The sequence below is a fragment of the Halichoerus grypus genome, chromosome 4 (genome assembly GCF_964656455.1).
Source record: "Halichoerus grypus chromosome 4, mHalGry1.hap1.1, whole genome shotgun sequence".
NCBI classification, from domain to species: domain Eukaryota; kingdom Metazoa; phylum Chordata; class Mammalia; order Carnivora; family Phocidae; genus Halichoerus; species Halichoerus grypus.
The window spans coordinates 10,358,034-10,375,615 of NC_135715.1; the positions used below are offsets into that span (position 1 = coordinate 10,358,034).

The 17,582-nt window shown below is 42.2% G+C and overlaps 1 protein-coding gene across 5 annotated transcripts in view; it reads left to right on the plus strand.

The window, feature by feature from the left end:
• NALCN (sodium leak channel, non-selective) overlaps window positions 1–17,582 on the plus strand; it is a 309,038-nt gene that overhangs the window by 258,373 nt on the left and 33,083 nt on the right. For all 5 annotated transcript variants that reach the window (XM_078070121.1, XM_078070118.1, XM_078070117.1 and 2 more), the window contains 9 exons: window positions 5,345–5,446; window positions 5,866–5,935; window positions 8,510–8,601; window positions 8,689–8,811; window positions 10,925–10,981; window positions 11,222–11,342; window positions 11,437–11,568; window positions 12,502–12,669; window positions 14,338–14,442. In XM_078070121.1, coding sequence (XP_077926247.1) covers window positions 5,345–5,446; window positions 5,866–5,935; window positions 8,510–8,601; window positions 8,689–8,811; window positions 10,925–10,981; window positions 11,222–11,342; window positions 11,437–11,568; window positions 12,502–12,669; window positions 14,338–14,442 — 970 coding nt within the window. The remainder of the gene's footprint in view (window positions 1–5,344; window positions 5,447–5,865; window positions 5,936–8,509; window positions 8,602–8,688; window positions 8,812–10,924; window positions 10,982–11,221; window positions 11,343–11,436; window positions 11,569–12,501; window positions 12,670–14,337; window positions 14,443–17,582) is intronic.

Genomic DNA, 17,582 nt, shown 5'->3' on the forward strand with positions numbered 1-17,582 from the left:
ATTGAAACAATGCAGATTAATCTCAAAGTCTCAGTCAGGAACTGGGTGTGGCTTACCTGGGTCTCTCACTAGGCTGCAGACATTTTGACTTGCTCCAGAGGAATCCCCTTCCTCGCTCACTCTCCCATTCTTTTTTTTTTTTTTTTTAAGATTTTATTTATTTATTTGACAGAGAGAGACAGCGAGAGAGGGAACACAAACAGGGGGAGTGGGGAGGGAGAAGCAGGCTTCCTGCTGAGCAGGGAGCCCGATGTAGGGCTGGATCCCAGGACCCTGGAACCATGACCTGAGCTGAAGGCAGACACTTAACGACTGAGCCACCCAGGTGCCCCTCACTCTTCCATTCTTAATAAGACTTAGCTCCCCATGAGCGGTCAGATTAATTAACCAATGCTTTGGTTCCTTCCTCGTCCACTGTTAGCAGAAGGCCACTCTCATTCCTTAAGAAGTGGGATCTCCCCATTCTACAGAGGGTGGCAATCCTCCACCCTCTGTAAAATGTTTTAAGACCAGCCATGACCTGGGACAACGTGGCAGCCTGCTTCAGCAGAGCAGCAAGTGAGGGAGCAAGGGACAGTGAGGAAGATGAAATGCATGTCTTTTGTGACCTATCCCATCCCATTTGCCTTATATTTGTTAAGAGCAAGCCACTAAGGCCTGCCCACATTCTTGGGTTACGCCAGAGCATGAAAACCAGGGGTGGGATCATTGGGGGCCATCTGAGAAACACCTGCATGGTGACTTGCAGGTGTTCATTTCAGAGATCACTTTGCTCACAATAATAACACACAAGGTTTATTGAGAGTGGATGCGTGGAGACAGGTGAAGAGGCTCAGCTCTAGTCTATAGCATATATCGCTGTTGATCAGGGTCAGAACAGAGAAGACTTACCTTCCAATATGACCCTCTGTCCCACTCTCTTCTGTCCTCCGTCCTCTGTAGAATGTTTTAATACCAACTACGATATGGGACAAGATAGAAAAGTAAATAATAGAAACTAAAATGTAAACAAAGTGTCAGTGTTTCCAAAGACTGGCACATTCATAATCATAGCTGATCCTCCCAACTTCCTACGAAGTTGGAGGAAAAGGTGATGTTGTTCCCTATTTTACGTAGAGCACACAGAGGCTCAAGCGATGCCCATCCCCCACCTGAGGTCCCACAACCAGCAAAAGCCAAGATCAGAACTATATGGTTCTAAACCTTGTGTGTGCTCAAATCAACTTCTCCATTAGGCGTCCAGTCGAAGGCAGACCTTTCTGTCTGAGCTATGCTGCTGGGTGTAAAAGTACTAACCTAATGTGCTGTTTGAACCTTGAGACTAGCAAGTTCCAGATCCAGCCCCGCACCTCCCTCAGCCTCCTGTCTCCTTATACCTCCACCGCTCTGCCTCGAGCCCACTCCTGCTCTCCATCGCTCTGCCTGTGAGCACGCCAGCAACCTCTTTTCCTGGGAACTCGAGGATGAGTGCTCAGATGGTCTTTAAAGAACTCGCCATCTAATGTCCAACGATGACAAAAATGCCATAAGCATTGAATAACTTTGGTTAATAATATGCTACAGGAACATGGGACATAGAACTGTCAAAGTTTGTAATTATATTACTCATGTCAGAGATACTATTTGGTAGTTCATAGTTTGGATTATAATATATGCTTGTGTATAATACAGTTGTATTTCCTTTTAAAAATAATAAAGCAGATGCTTACCATACTTTCGTGTGAACCTTGGCACCTTGTATTAGAGAATGTATAACCTCTTAGTGAAATCCAATCATGCCAGATTGAAGTGAATAATTTTCTACCAAGCCTGTTATTTTCCAAAATAGCAAAATATTTTACATTATCAAACAATGTGACAATGGCTTATGTATAAGGCTGTTTTATTTATGCAGAAACATCATAATGTGGCCTTCTTTCTATACCTGCTTCAATGTCCAGGTGTCGTCAGGGCAGATGTATTATGCAGTTTCTTTCTCTTGCTCCCTGCATCCCCCCTCCTACCCCAGATTTATGTCCTTCCATCCAAGTTCCTCCCTTCATCCATAGGAAACCCATTTTTGGCAGCTGGTTCTTTTGTATAATGTAGTTAGATGTTTCCCATATGTTTTCTTCTAGACAGATTTATGTATCTATAGAAGAGTTGTTTCTTCTGTACCATTACCTGTTGTTTCTGTGGGAAAACTATTATAGATAAATAGCTGGTTATTAACTATTATGGATGCAGTGCCTAGAAGAGAATTTTGAGTTTTAACTTTAGTAAGATCCACCACTGTCCTTAGTAGAGGAAAAAGGCTTTCAGGAGCCTTCAAATGAACTGCCCTTCATGTGCCCTCCACTCACCCCACCCCTGCAAATTGCCTTCACCCAAATGTTTATTTAACAATTTGCTAGATGAATGTAGCCCCTAGTTTTCCACTAAGAAACTCTAGCGTTTACCAAAGAATTTCCTACTTCAAAAACCACTATAGATACTCAAAGGAAAGAGTGAGATATCAGAGCATTTGGTCTGAGAGACTCAACAGGAGTTGAGCTGCCAAATGAAGATGGAGACAGTTGTTGACCTTTGTCTTGGCACAGAGATGGGGGCAGTCCTGGGGTGTGGGGTTGAGTGGGGGCTCAGAGACAGTTGTACTGAGCCCGAGGCCCCACAGGTGATCTCAGAACACTAAGGGAAGAGGGCTGCATCTCCCTGATTTCATTTTGCTTGGGTTACGTGGGTACCTTTGGAGTTCCAGGAAAAGAGGTGGTGGGTAAGCAGCCTCTGCTCAGAGAACACAAGTTTCTGGCAGGGTCCCCTCCGTGAGGAAGTGAAAACCACCAAAGTGTATGCTTGGCTTGAGCAGAACTCTGAAGTCATTTGCCACACCATTTAACTGGCCCAGAGTTACTGAGCATTTTTTTCTCTTTCTCGTCGTTTTCTGGTTTGAAATTGTACCAGCAAACACTGTTATATACACAGAAGAAAGTGATAGGAAGAGGAAATGAGAGCCAGTGGTTTTATATATTCTACACATAGGAGTGGTTGTCTCAGTCTGATTCAACACATGTTTTCTGATTGCAGGGTAGAGCTAAAAACCAGCCCCCCCATCACCCTGACCTTCTCTTACAGAGAACAAAGATGCACATGTCACGTGCTTAGCTGAAACTGCAGCCCATTTTACTGTTACGTTCCGAATTCTCTAGACCCCAGCGGGAAAGAAAGGGCTGATCTTGAGCCAAAGAGGAAAGGGGGGTTGCTTTCTCACCACGCTTCAGCCATGTTGTTGGTAGAGGGGATGGAGATGCCATAGGGTGTGGAGTCTTTCCAATAGTGGGTGCATCTCCACCCACCATGGAGACCTCCCTGTCTTGTTCAGTCAGAGGAGGGAGTCTCAGCAGGATCCACAGAGCCACCCCAGCGGGAATGGGTGTGTTAAGTTGACTTGGGTGTTGGGACACCCATGAGGTTCTAGAGTATGTAGATGCAGTCCTAACTCTTCCCCAGCAAGAATGCCCAGGCATGCTCAGACTGGGCTGTTGGGCAAGTACCAGCAGTCCTTTATCATACGCAGCTCGAAGCCAGTGATATTCTTCCATTTCAAACGTAGCAGGGATGGCCAGCTCGAAGGGGTATACTGTATTCAAGTTGCATATGTTTTGTATATAAGCCCTAAGGGCTCAGCTACTTTAGGAGGGGGGAACTCTTATGACAAAAAATAAAGTTTACTAAGACAATAGCTAAAGTTTAAGCCTTGACGTTTACACAAATGGCAGGAATCTGTAGATCTGTGCCAAGATAACACTGCTTTCCAAATAGATGTTCTCCAGATGCTTCATCATTTGCAGTCCTTGGTCTGAAGAACAATTCTTAGTCTATATACATCCTGCAAGATTGTGCTAAAGCTTTGTGAACTCAGCCTAACTTATAAGTGCGTCTTCTTGGGGGGACACCATCCTAGTCCTGGAAATAAGCACATTCTCTATCTCTCACTGCCATAAATCCTTGGTGTTCGATAAAATTTTGACTTTGGGTTTTATCTTGAACTTCTCCATGGTGCTTATTAAACTAAGAAGAGTGATGGGGGGGGGGGGATGGCTCCCTGTAACGCATTTCCATTCATTGAATTTGCATGATTTTCATAGGTATTTGCTGTAATTATCTTCATTGGCATCAAAAGCATTTTTAACTACTTGAATATACACGTGATATCGTAAGAGCTGCTTCAACGTATGCTAAACAGACATGTATCTTTTTCTTGAAGATCTTGGCTCTGAGACAGACAATGATAATCTATCTAATTCAAAGCCAATCTAGAAATGTGTTTTAGGAAACATAAAGTATGAAAGTTTCATGTAAAGCAATGACAAAAGTCATGTGTTCAGGTGTTGAAAAACATGGCATCATAAGATTTGCGTATCATAAAATCCTTGCATTTTAAGTCTCTGAGTTTTCTTTGAGATCAAGGTCTTGTCCTCACTTTACCAATAAGAAAACTGAGCCCAAAGGTCACTCACCTAGTCCGTGACAGTGTCGCCTGGGGACACAGGTCTCTGAGCCTCTGTATTATTTTCTCTCCACTTGACTACTATGTCAAGGGAATTGCTGTCATTTCCAGTTGGAGGGAGCTTTCTGGAAGAGGAATTTTGTTTTCTCTTCCAATCATTCACACCCCAGGTGTTGAGTCACCCAATTATCTTCCCTCATTAGCAAATCTGAAACTATACCAGCCCAGGTATGGTTTCAAGGGGGCACATTTTAAAAAGTCTTCAGAGTTTCGCATGGCTGCAAAGAAAGTGGTAACCGGTTACCTGTAAGCCACAGACTTTAGACTGAGGTTTCTTAGGTATTAATCTCAGCTTTCATTACTTCTCTTTACCAGTCACTTTTGCCTCTAGTTTTGTTTTCCTGTTTCCCTGGAGTTCTGCAAAATCTCCTTGGAACATATACTCCATCATCCCAGAGGCCTGGGTGGACAAATCCTTCCCCGAAGGGCTGTTCTTAGAAACCTCCTTGTCTAAATTCAAAACCAACATCATGCCTACCTATGGTGAGGCTGGCCCTACTGCTTGCAGGATCCCGATGGAAGCTCCCCTCTTGGGTGGGGGGAGATGGGTCGTGGCAGGCGGGAGCTTTCTGTTTATTTCCAGCACCCCCGCGTCGCCTAGCTGTGACAGTTGTGCTTTGTAAGTGTTCTTGACACTGAGCCTCAAGCCCATTTTCCTTCATGGTTATTTGTCATTTGCTGTGTTTTGCCTGATCATTGGTGTTTCCTTAAAAATAATAAGAGTAATGAGCAGTTATGTTATTATTCATCCCAAGTGTACAGATCATGCATTTATCTCGGGCTCCTTTTTTTTTCTAGAGCTTGCACTCGACAGCGCATGCTGAGCGGATCATTTGAGGGGCAGCCAGCAAAGGAAAGGTCAATTCTCAGTGTGCAGCATCATATCCGCCAAGAGCGCAGGTAAATACACCAGGAGACAAAGCTGCAGAGAAAGTAAGGAAAGGAGTTTTACAGGAAATGGTCTCTGTGCACAGCCCCGGTTAGCAGACAGGCATGTGGGAGGAACTTTGTTCTATTTGCTGATGGCAATAATAACGAAACTCACAATCAGATTCAAAGAGTCAAAAAAAAATCTTTCAAAAACCTTTTCCTTTGTGATGGCCAAATTCTTACTTTTAAGGATCAGAAGGACAAGTTCTGCAATTTGTTAGATGGGATCAAAGGCATTTGAATAAACGAAAGCTTTCGCTATGAAAAGAAATGATGAGCATTTGTGACGGTATCAGAAAAGTTACTTTATTTTGTTCTTATAATGGCCATTGTTCAAAAGTCAAAATTTGGTTTTGGATGTATTAACCAGTTGGCTGTGGTTGTTTTAGGTCACTGAGACACGGATCCAATAGCCAGAGGATCAGCAGGGGGAAATCTCTTGAAACCCTGACTCAAGATGTAAGTTCTCAGTGATGCTTTGGATTTGGGAAGCATGATTATGAAAATGCATTTAAATTACTGTTTAGAATGTTCCAGCGCCTGGGCCCTTCTGTCACATTGTCCTGTCCCCGTCAGACTTTATATCAGAGGGAATCAGGAGACTCAGGAAGCAAATTGAATGGCCAGTACAAAAGAGTGACCATTAACTGTTCAAAAATCCAGACATCCCACAAAGCACATGTCTTCATTAAGATAGCAACACAAAAGTGACGTGTGACTTGCCTTTGACTGACATTAAAGATATTCAAAGCATTATATAGAATTGATCTGTATCATTAACTTTAAATCTTTACTAAAATTTCCGAATATTCTGGAATCTAGATCCAGTGTCTGTAACTTCAGGGCTTTACCTACTAGGAAATAAAATCTTACTTCTAGAAGAATTTTTCTTTCAAAGACTGCATACTATTTCCCAAGAATTTCTTTGCTTTTAGACTCTAGGTCATTCATTGATTAATTAACTGACTCACAAAAAATATTTACCAAGTGTTTATTATGTGCCAGGTCCTGTTCTAAGTGAGGAGGAGCAGTGGGGAAACAAGACAAAACCTCTGCCTTCCAGGAACTTAAATCCCATAAGAGAGACAAAGACTAAACAAGGAAAGAAAAATATAATCATTTCTGGAAGTGTTTTTTATTTATTTTCCATCATGTCTTCATTGCTGTGACAGTTTGCTCTGCATTATAAAAAAAATAAAATGATACAAAGAAATCAAAGGTGTAGATTTGGAGGCAGGGAATGTTCGAGAAGATGGTCAGTGTTCGCACCTCTGTGTTAGACCAGAGACCCGAACGAAGAGAAGAAACAAGCCACATAAAAACCCAGGTAAACCCACGGAGGCAGAAGTCTAACCTCTGGGTTAAACTCACCAGCGGCTGTATCATGCCGAGGTTTCTAAGATACTTGGAAAGTACATATTAAATAATTATCATTGGTGACACCCGCATTAAAATATAGATCTTAAGTTGAGTCTAACTAAATTGGCTAAGAAAGCGGAGTCCTGAATGTTCAGAGCCAAGGATGGCATTGGAGAAAGGAGATCTAGCAAGAGAAAGGTAGCAAGCCTTTGGGTTTTTTGGGTTTTGTTTGTCTTTTTCACCACTTTACCTCTCATTTCCTAAGTTTCTGGAGTTTCCAGAATAATACAACTGCTTTCAATAAGTAGAAACTGCTATCTTAGAGTAAACTCTCCTAACTAAGTGTTCCAAGCACAATTGACGATAGAAGAAGTTGGTGATGAGAACACCTGTTGCCATCATCACCCATTTTACAAGGTTCTAATTGGTGTGCACACCTGTTGGTGCCATGATTTTTAAGCCAGAGCCCTGTCGGATATGATCTACCATATTGTCTACATGGAATTGTGATTGGATCCAACACATGGCCTATGTATGCATAATTTGGGGGCCAGGCATGTTGTATGGAGAAAACTTCTACGAGAAAATTCAGAGAGACAATACTAATTCAAAGCACTTTCCTTCAGTGTGATTCACTAGAAATACATAGTCTACTTAAGAACCAAATTAGAACACGGCTTTGAAAATATGTGTTTAGGTATACACAACAAAAGACCCTACCTATATAGTCTGAATTCCAGAGGCTTAGTTCTTCTTCAAAGACTTTTTATTCTATTTATTACACAGACATATAATGAAAACCTATTCCCCATCTTCTCCATAGCAAAAAGTGATGAGGCTCTGCTAATTTCCTAAGAAATCACTCCTGATGTCTTTTCCTCCATAACAGAAGCAATTTAAAATAGTTTCATCTGTCTCACTTATTCCAAATGATAGAAGATACAGAAAATGAAATCTAAGGAATACTTGCAATAATATCTATCAGGTTATTTGAGCAATGGCTGTCCATGTCCCAGGGAGTGAAAACCAGAGTCAGGGTCCTGCATGATCAGGCCGCCTCCCACCCCCCTGATCTCAGTGTCTTCTACCTGGTGCTTGCCCTCTTGACTCCACCCACAGGGCATCTTGCTGTTCCATGTGCACACAGCTGTTCCCTGAGCATGAGGACCCACCCATCCTCTGGAAAAGCACACTTCTGCAGATACCCAGCGGCCTGCAGATCCTTCTCGTCTTTGCTCAAATAACAGCTTCTTATTGAGGCCTGCTGTGACCGGTCAAACGTGCAGCCTTCTAGCACTCTCTGTCCCCTTTGATTTTTACCATAGCACTAAACATCTTCTAACACCCTCCCATATTGTGATTCAATTTTTATCTGTCTCCCCTGACTAGAATGTCAGCCCCACAAGAACTGGATTTTATCCTTTCTTTTGGCTTTTTTGCCATATCCTCAGCACTCCCAACAGTGCCTGGCACACAATAGGTCCTCAATAAATATTTCAATTGAAAAAAGATACCCTTTAGAAGGAAAAAATACCCTTATTAAGATGACTGTGGTCATTAAAGATATATATATTAAAATCAAGATATTTATTTCAGCTTTTCTAAAAATGATCTTTCTGGGCCTTCAAAAAAAAATCTTCCATTTTGATGTGCCCCCTTTTATTGTATTTCTAGCATTCCAATACAGTGAGATATAGAAACGCACAAAGAGAAGACAGTGAAATCAAGATGATCCAGGAAAAAAAGGAACAAGCGGAAATGAAAAGGTATGGGGCGCTATGGTCCTTCTGGGCTCTGGCTCTGGAATGACAGCCTTTCCCTCAGCCTTCCTGTACGTGAATGTCCCCTTCCAGGAAAGTGCAGGAAGAGGAGCTGAGAGAGAATCACCCATACTTCGACAAGCCTCTGTTCATTGTTGGACGGGAGCACAGGTTCAGAAACTTCTGCCGGGTGGTGGTCCGGGCACGCTTCAATGCGTAAGTGCACTCCATTTCAGCCAGGTGTTTGGCCTGCATCGTACAGACAGCAGGGGGGGTTGTCATACTAGGAAGAAGGAACATGTAATCCTAATGGGGTCACAAAATAAATCGTGGGCTAATTAATCATGCTGCTCCTTTTGGCCGAGCGGCCGACCAGGTGGAAAACAAACAAAGGTTACAAGCCGTTAACATTTATATAAAACTCACGTTTATAAAACACTGAACAGCCATTTTTATGTGCTCATTTTAAGTCACCCAATACGTTTCTGTTGGTGTTACTAACGCCACATTTTATTTCGGAAATACCAAACCAAGAGTAGACTGAATGACGCAGGGAAGGTCATTGCCCACACCTTCTTTCAGACTTGTAGTTTCTTTGTGGTGAAAATACCCTAATTGGATTATTCTAGAATAATGTAAAATAGAAATAAAGTTGACTAGTGCTTCCATTACCAATTGTTATGAGAAGAAACCCCACTGGCCAGGGTCTCTGTCCCTACACGCATGGAAGAAATGTGTAGGAGGCCGTTGGTGTGGTCTACCAGGAGGACGTTGCATTTATGACGCCCCAAGCCAATCTCAGCAGGCAACCAGTGGATGAAATGGCATTTTTGTCCTGCGCAACCTTTGTATATATCCGGAAGAGTCCTAGAGGAAGTGTGGAAGCTTTCCATCTAAGTAGTTGGATCTTCCCGTTGGTATCATTGGTAGTATATTATGATAGCATATCGCTATGTGTTGTGGGCTGAACTGTGTGTGTCCCCCTGCCAAAAAAATCTGTATATTGAACCCTTAATCCTTGGTACCTTAGAATTTGACTTTATTTGGAAATAGCCTCTTTAAAGAGATAATTAAATTAAAATTAGGTGATTAAGGTGGGCCCCAATCCAATATGACTGTTGTCCTTATAAGAGGAGGACATTTGGACACAGACACTGAGAGAGGGGAGACAATGTGAAGACACAGGGAGAAGACACCATCTACAAACCAAGGAGGGAGACCTGGGACGGGTCCTTCCCTCATGGCCCCCAGAAGGAACCAACCCTGCCCATACCTTCCTCTTAGACTTCTCACCTCCAGAACTGACAGAGCACATTTCTGTTGTTTAAGCCACTTGCTCTGTGCGACTTTGTTACAACAGCCCTAGGAAACTAGTACAGTATAGTAATATTTCAGGGCTGGAGGACACCTCAGGAACCATTTGGTGTCATTGGTATCCCCCCTCCTCCAACAGAGGAGGACGTTTAGGTTAGCGGAGGTTAAGGGCTTTGCGCAGGGTCCACTAACGCATGGCTCCCTCTGACTGGCAGTCTAGTGATCTCTCAGTTGTTCTAGAAAGACCCTCACCATTTAAAGCACCTGAGTCATAATTAAAAACTTCCCTGAGTTTTCACACAGTAAAGAAAGAAGCCAGTAGTTTAGAGTTGATTTGATCAGTTCCTCAAGTGAGTGTTTCATCTGGAATCATCCTGTTGGCTGCCTCCATGCTAACAGCTAATTCTCCACTTCATTTAGTGTGGACTGCCTCTCCTTTTGTCAGCCCTGCAGCTGATGTGGACCGAGGACGACTCTGTTGTAATTGGGAGCACACACACACAGACCGTCACGGACTTCACTGAAAGTTGATCACGGGCTCCCTGAAAGTGAAACTTATAAGTAGGGGCCCCAAGAAATTCTATATAAATCACTCCACAAGAAATCAGTTAAACACAAGAGGGGAGAGCTCTATTTAATTTCTGGAGGTTTAATTGAACAATCATGAGGAAAACTCTTGAACTGCTAAGGCAGAGATTTTAACGGAGTGTTTTTAAATGGAAGTCAAAGTTTTGTCACATCCATGTCAGATATTGTTGATTAGATTCATGAATTCTCAAATCAATTATTTTGAGAAATTTTAAACTTTACTTTCACAACCATCAGCTGCAAACTCTTCTGATTTTTTCTGTCATTTAATGTTCTCTGCCTTTGAAAGCCACACAGTTCCTGGAAATGTAATTTTACAGAGGATACAAAAGAGATTTTAGGTAGATAAGATGTTTATAAATACCATGCTGTCAAGTGAGAACACGCTTGCTTTGTTGCAGAATGTTGTGTTTGTTGTCTCTTACAGATCTAAAACAGATCCCGTCACAGGAGCTGTGAAAAATACGAAGTACCATCAACTTTAGTAAGCATCACAAAGTCCATTTTCCATGCACATTTGAAATTTCCATGTACCACTTTATGCTGCATAAAAATGTAAAGATTCCCTTTATTTTCTTGCCATATTGTGCTAAGAAATAGATAATGGGGGCTTTCAAAAAAAAAAAAATTCCAGTCACATTTATAGAATCACAGAAGGGCCGTCTCTGACCTGCACGGCCTTCCCTGGAGCGTCCGTTTCTCAGTTATGTTTGGTCTTTGGCAGTGATCTGCTGGGACTGGTAACTTACCTGGACTGGGTCATGATCATCGTAACCATCTGTTCCTGCATTTCCATGATGTTTGAGTCCCCCTTTCGAAGAGTCATGCACGCCCCGACTTTGCAGGTATGGCTGCCGAATTTCAGCCCACAGCTCAGCAGAAACACAGGGCTGCGGTTTTTCCCTTCTTGATGACCCAACTGCCTCTTGCCCATTTCAGATCGCCGAGTACGTGTTTGTGATATTCATGAGCATCGAGCTGAATCTGAAGATTATGGCAGATGGCCTATTTTTCACTCCAACTGCTGTCATCAGGGACTTTGGTGGAGTCATGGACATATTTATATATCTTGTAAGTCTCCGGTTATTTCCTAAATGTAAGGTGTTGTGGCTTTGTGAACTCTCCTGCCTTTCTTGGTACAAGAGAAAGATGCGTGAGTTCCAGAGGTTTAGATGCCATTACTGAGTCTCAAGTACCACAGGCAAATGAAGGGCATGCATGTAAAAATCTAAATAAAAAGTATTAAAAATTTCCGTGGATATGGTTCACATACATCAACTACATTCTTTTACATGTAAGACATACATTAATAAGGCCTAAGACAGAAATCTCGTTCCTACCCCACAATCCTGTGGCTCCCATACAAAAAAAAAAAAAAAAAACAAACCACCACCTCCATCATATAATTGATTGATGAGTTCCTCATTGCTAAAAGCAGCCTAACATGAGAGTGGTTGGAGCTTTCTTTCAATTCCAATATACAAAATACCTGGCTAGACAAGGTGACCATTCAGCTGTTCAGTTAAACTAAATTGGGAAACCATAGGAAGGGACTCAAAGACATTTCATTTTTTCTATATGTCCAAGAAGGCATAAAATCAATGTCTTTTCCAACATAACAAGGAGAATCATGACCACTAACATACAGTATCTTTAGATCATCAATAAAATAGTGAGAATCAGGTCAAGCATGAAGCTTAGTATCCTTGATCAAAGACATTTCAACCTGCGCCTCCAGTGTGTAGGTTAAAGTAAGGAGCAGAAATGCACTGGGGTACACACAAAGAGTGGGCACCCCCATTTCATGCCTGCAAACAGCTGATGACTTTTCCTTTGGTGTCGGTGGAGTTCAGAGTTAAGAGATTGCATATATGTACCTAGTGAATGCTTGTCCTCTGGGCCATGTGGTATCTCTGCTCAAGGCAAGTTGTATGCAGTTGGCTGTCAGTGTAGATAGCGAAGGATAAATTGTATAAATTCTAGGGATATGTTTTCCCTTGCTAGGTGAGCTTGATATTTCTTTGTTGGATGCCTCAAAATGTGCCCGCTGAATCGGGAGCTCAGCTTTTAATGGTTCTTCGGTGCCTGAGACCTCTGCGGATATTCAAACTGGTGCCTCAGATGAGGAAAGTTGTTCGAGAACTTTTCAGCGGCTTCAAGGAAATTTTCTTGGTACGTTACACTTACCCTTTGCTTCCAGTTCACACAGGCCGGCTCTGTAATGAAGCTAATGAGGGGGCACAGGGAGTCTCGCTTGCCAGGGGCTAAGTGTCCAATCTTGTTTATCACCAGGAGCCTATAAAAGGCACTAACCAAACACAGTCACACATTTGGAAGCTTTGCCCACGCATGCTCTGACTTGTTGGTATATCTAATTCAATGAACGTTCTTAGGAAAGTTACGATGAAAGGAAAAATCCAAGAGGTCATATTTGCTAACACTTCCATTCCTAATTTGTGACCCTAATTTTTATTCTGGGTTTCAGTTTCCTTACCTAGAAATTAAAGATAAGATTCAACACCACCTACTTCACCAATATTAGCAGTTAACACATTTGGGCTCCTTATTTTATTTCATAGCTCCCCAGTTTCTTACAACATAGACTATGTCTCTGATCTTTGGAGTGTTAACATAAAATAACTTAAAAAAAATGTAACATACAGTTATACCCCACTTTAAGTAGCCTCAGGATACAGTAATGAATACTTGAAAATGGGGAGAAAACATCCTTTTCATTCTTTTTAGTTGGGCAACCTTGATCGAGGGTTCCTTCCAAGAACAGGGCTGCGGAAAAAAACGATGAGTAGGAAGCTCGTTGCTCACAATCGTTGCAGAAGGATCTGTGCCTTACAAAGGAGTGATCAAAGGATTCTTTTTATTATTGATGAGTTCTGCTCGTGCATGGAAAATATGAATTAATTTACATAGGCTGATTTTAGATCTTGCTTTCTAGAAACACACCTACGGGGAGAGAACAGCTGTCGTTGCAGTTGATTCTAGGGTATTTTAAAGACAGGTTGTGATGTTTCTGTAGGTACAGAGTCGCTAATATTTTTTTAAAGACGTATTTGAAATCCCATATTTTCTTTGTGCTAAAGCCACAACATGGTGGCTTTTCACACAGCTTGAACTGAAGGAAAAAAGGGTATCACCCGACTGCTAATATATATGCATCTTGGAGCCCTGATAGAATTTAGCAAAGAATCTATTTGCCTTTCTCCTGATGATGTTTCTGTGAGATTTTAGTATATTTAAGGTGTATGTTTAGATGATTCACCCAGCACAGATCAGTGGTTTTGTTCAGTGTTTGACCCTTTGCTACTTTTCTCTGCTGAGACCAAGGCACCATCCAGCAGAGGGAGCACTAGTCAATTAACAGACTTGCTTTTTAGGACCCAATGATCTCACCTCCTCTGGATGCCCTCCCTGCTCACAAGAGAGCAAAACCACTGTCTCTCTAATTTATGCTCTGCTGATAGAGGTAGGAATCCATTTGGAGAAAATGGGGGAAATAGAATTATTCAAACACTTTTCTTTGGTTCCATTAAAGTGTCGATTTCAAAATCAGAAAAACCCAGGTCATATCAAAAATACCATAGCCCGTTTTCTTACTGGAAAGTCATGTGTTTTTATTCTAAAAATCCAAAACCTGTTGTTAATTCCCTTCTTTTAACATTCCAGCAAAGCTAATTGAATGACCCGAGGTGGAAAAGCTAGACTATCAAGACCAAGGATTTCATACCGTGTTATCTGAAAAGTCATGTCCCTATCCCTGTTCAAATCAAGCCTACTGTTGAATTTCTTACCCTGAGATGTGATGTCTCACCAATTTTTTTTCAGGTCTCCATTCTTTTGTTGACATTAATGCTTGTTTTTGCAAGCTTTGGAGTTCAGCTTTTTGCGGGAAAACTGGCCAAGTGCAATGATCCCAACATTATTAGGAGGGTAAGATACTACTTTCTGTCATTTGGGATTAAAATTCGGGTAGTTTGCCACGTCTCGGTCAGCACGTGCTGAGGCTACTTTGAGAACCCCTCACAAAACTAAGAACTCTCTTCCCACCAACTCCTTCTGCTTAAAGCGGGCACCATGTCTCTTCTGGCTAGCACAGGTTTGTGAGATTAAAAGCACAGCCCAGATTATTCTGCTCTCTCCTGCTGTTCTGGTGTGAGCCTCTGTGGACACGTTTGGCGTAGCCACCCTAGATTCCGTATGCTCGTCCCTTTGGGCCTCCCCTAACTTAATCCTGCTTCTGTTATCACAGGAGACTCATAGCAGCAAACGGCCCCCCAGAAAGGACAAGAGGCATAGTTGAAATTTGACTGTCGTACCACTGTTCATTGCTTCTCCACTTCAGCTTTCTCTCCACTGGGAAGTCCAGAATCTTCCCCAGTAGGACAGCTAACAAAGACCCAAGCTTGACCACTTCTGCTACTGCCCTTTGCCTTATCTTTCTTCAGTCAGTGTTAGTAAGAGGCGGCCAGCTCCTGGACAAGCCAGTGTTTCAGTAGCTGAACATGATGAAAGGAACACATTGCATCTTGGGTAAGGTGGACAGCTCTCCTCCAAATGCCCTCTCAGAGACTCAAGTTCCTTTTGTCTTCCTTCTTTATCCACCCTTTGCTATCTTCAGAGTCTTCTCCATTTAGCCGGCAGAGAGGAGCGCAGAGCCACCTCCATGTCTGAGGGTTACCGGCTGAGACTCGAGGCAACACATCTCACTTCTACCAGTTCCACTGGAGAGAGCACGGCCTCCCAAGGCCAGATGGGCGAATGCCGTAGGGAACTCAGTGCTGTAGCCTGCAGAAACACGGGCCAAGTGTGGTTATAATTAGCCATCACTGCTACCCTCTCCAGTGTCCTCGCTCTTAGGATTCTGCCCTGTGGTACATGTAGATTTAAAAAGTGAGTCACGCACTGCTTATGTACAAACAGCAAAAGCATTTCCTCTTTCATCCAGGTAAAATAATGCCTTAAGTCCATTAAAATGCATGTACCCGAAGACCTAATAGAGCTTAACTATAATACATATTTCTCCATTTCCAGCAAATATGGCTATCTAATACAGATTTTTCATTGGTATGAAAATGCCTACATTTTCAGGGCTACCAATTATAAAAATGATTCCTTCTCTAATGGTTATAAAATACAGGTCACCTCTTTGTCCAGTCAAAATACATTATCTCGACTATGTTACAGTGAGGATTTCAGGAAGCGGCAGAGGAGAAGAAACACCCTAGGTGGGGCGCCACCTGCGTCGCCAGAGGTTTCTGGAATTTTGATAAGCCTGAGAAGACATAACAAGGAACATGGCAGAAAGGTGATGGTGAACCAAATTAGCTAACAAGGGAGATGATAAAGAGCTGATGCATTCATCCGCACGCTCGAGTCAGGAAAGAAGGGTTATTTTAGAATCACACTGAATGGAGGCCAGAAAGATGACAACAACATTGCAAGATGAAGCCCAGGAGGAATTTTGCAGGGCTCAGTATCTTAATAATGGCCTAGGCACATTGTGATTTTACACTATCTACTCATACCCACACCAAGCTAGAGATAGAGGGACAAAAGTTAAATAACTTGTCCAAGGCCACCCCAAAATAAGTGGGGAAGCTATGATTCATGTCTAGGCAGCCTAGCCCCATCATCCATGCTTTTAACTAAGATGCCAGGACACCTCACCCCATCAAAGGTTGGCCCCCGCGGGCTCAGAAAGACAAACTGGAAGAGGCCATAAAGCCAAATATATCAGGGGGACTCTACTTGATCCACCACCACACAGCCAATAGGAATAATGTTGTAGATGAACGTGTAAAGTTACAATGAGAAGAAAACTGCAATATATTTTAATATTTTCAAAATATTTTAATACTTTACCCTATGGAAGGGTAAAAAGTGTGCCATTTCATACACACATAGGAAAAAAGACTGGAAGGATATACGCCCAAATGTCAACTGTGTTGGTCTTTGGGTAATATTAGGTAAGTTTCTCCATGCCTTTGAAGTTAAAGGGGTATTATTTGTGTAAGAAGGCTGTTGTTTTAAGGGATGTTATTGGTAATCCAAAGAGAAATACTGTTGGCATTAACTAAACTAGTGGAAATAAGAATGGAGAGGAGGCCCAACAGGACAGGGGAAAGCCGTAGATGACTCTGAGATCTTTATGCCAGGGTTGACAAGGTGCTGGTCCATGGACAGAAATGGGGTTAAAATTTGAAGTTCCATTGAAATATCCAAGTGTATACACATTATACCCAGGAGAGGGGTTTAGGTTCAAAATATGACAATCATGGCCAAAGTCACAAAGATAAGACAAAATGAATAAAGACAGAAGATGAGTGAAGAACTTCTTACTCATGTTTTAAAATCTTTTAAAAACAATGTTATTGGAGATATAATTCACATATGACACAATTTGCCTGCTGGAAGTGTACAGTTGGATAGTTTCTAGCATATTCAGAGTTGTATAATAGTCCTGGAACATTTTTATCGCCTCAAACAGAAACTCTGTCTTTTAAGTTTTCCCCTCTATACCCTTATCCCCCTGACACCCCCATCCCCAAATAACCACGCATCCACTTTCTGTCCCTATAGAGCTCCTCGTTTTGGACTTTTATATGAAGGCAATCTATGTGGTCATTAGCGGCTGGCTTCTTTCATTTAGCACAGTGATTTCAAGGTTCATCCATGTTGTGGTCCGTGTCAGCACTTCATTCCTTTCTAGGGCTGAATAATATTCCATGGCGTGGCTACAGCACATTTCATTTATGTATTCATCTGTTGATGAACACTTGGATCGTTTCCACCTGTTGATCATTATAATTAAGCTATTTACAATAATAATGACATAAACATTCATGAACAGGTTGCCATGTAGATATCTGTGTTCATTTCTCTTGGGTAAAAACGTAGGGGTGGAATTGCTGGGTGTTCCGGTAATGCTTTGTTTAGTCATTTGAGGACCTGTCATGCTATTTTCCAAAGTGGCTGCACCATTTTCCTGCCCCACCAGCAGTGTGTGAGGCATGCAGGTGTCAGGGGGATAAGGATATAGAGAGGATTCCAATTTCTGCACATCCTTGTCA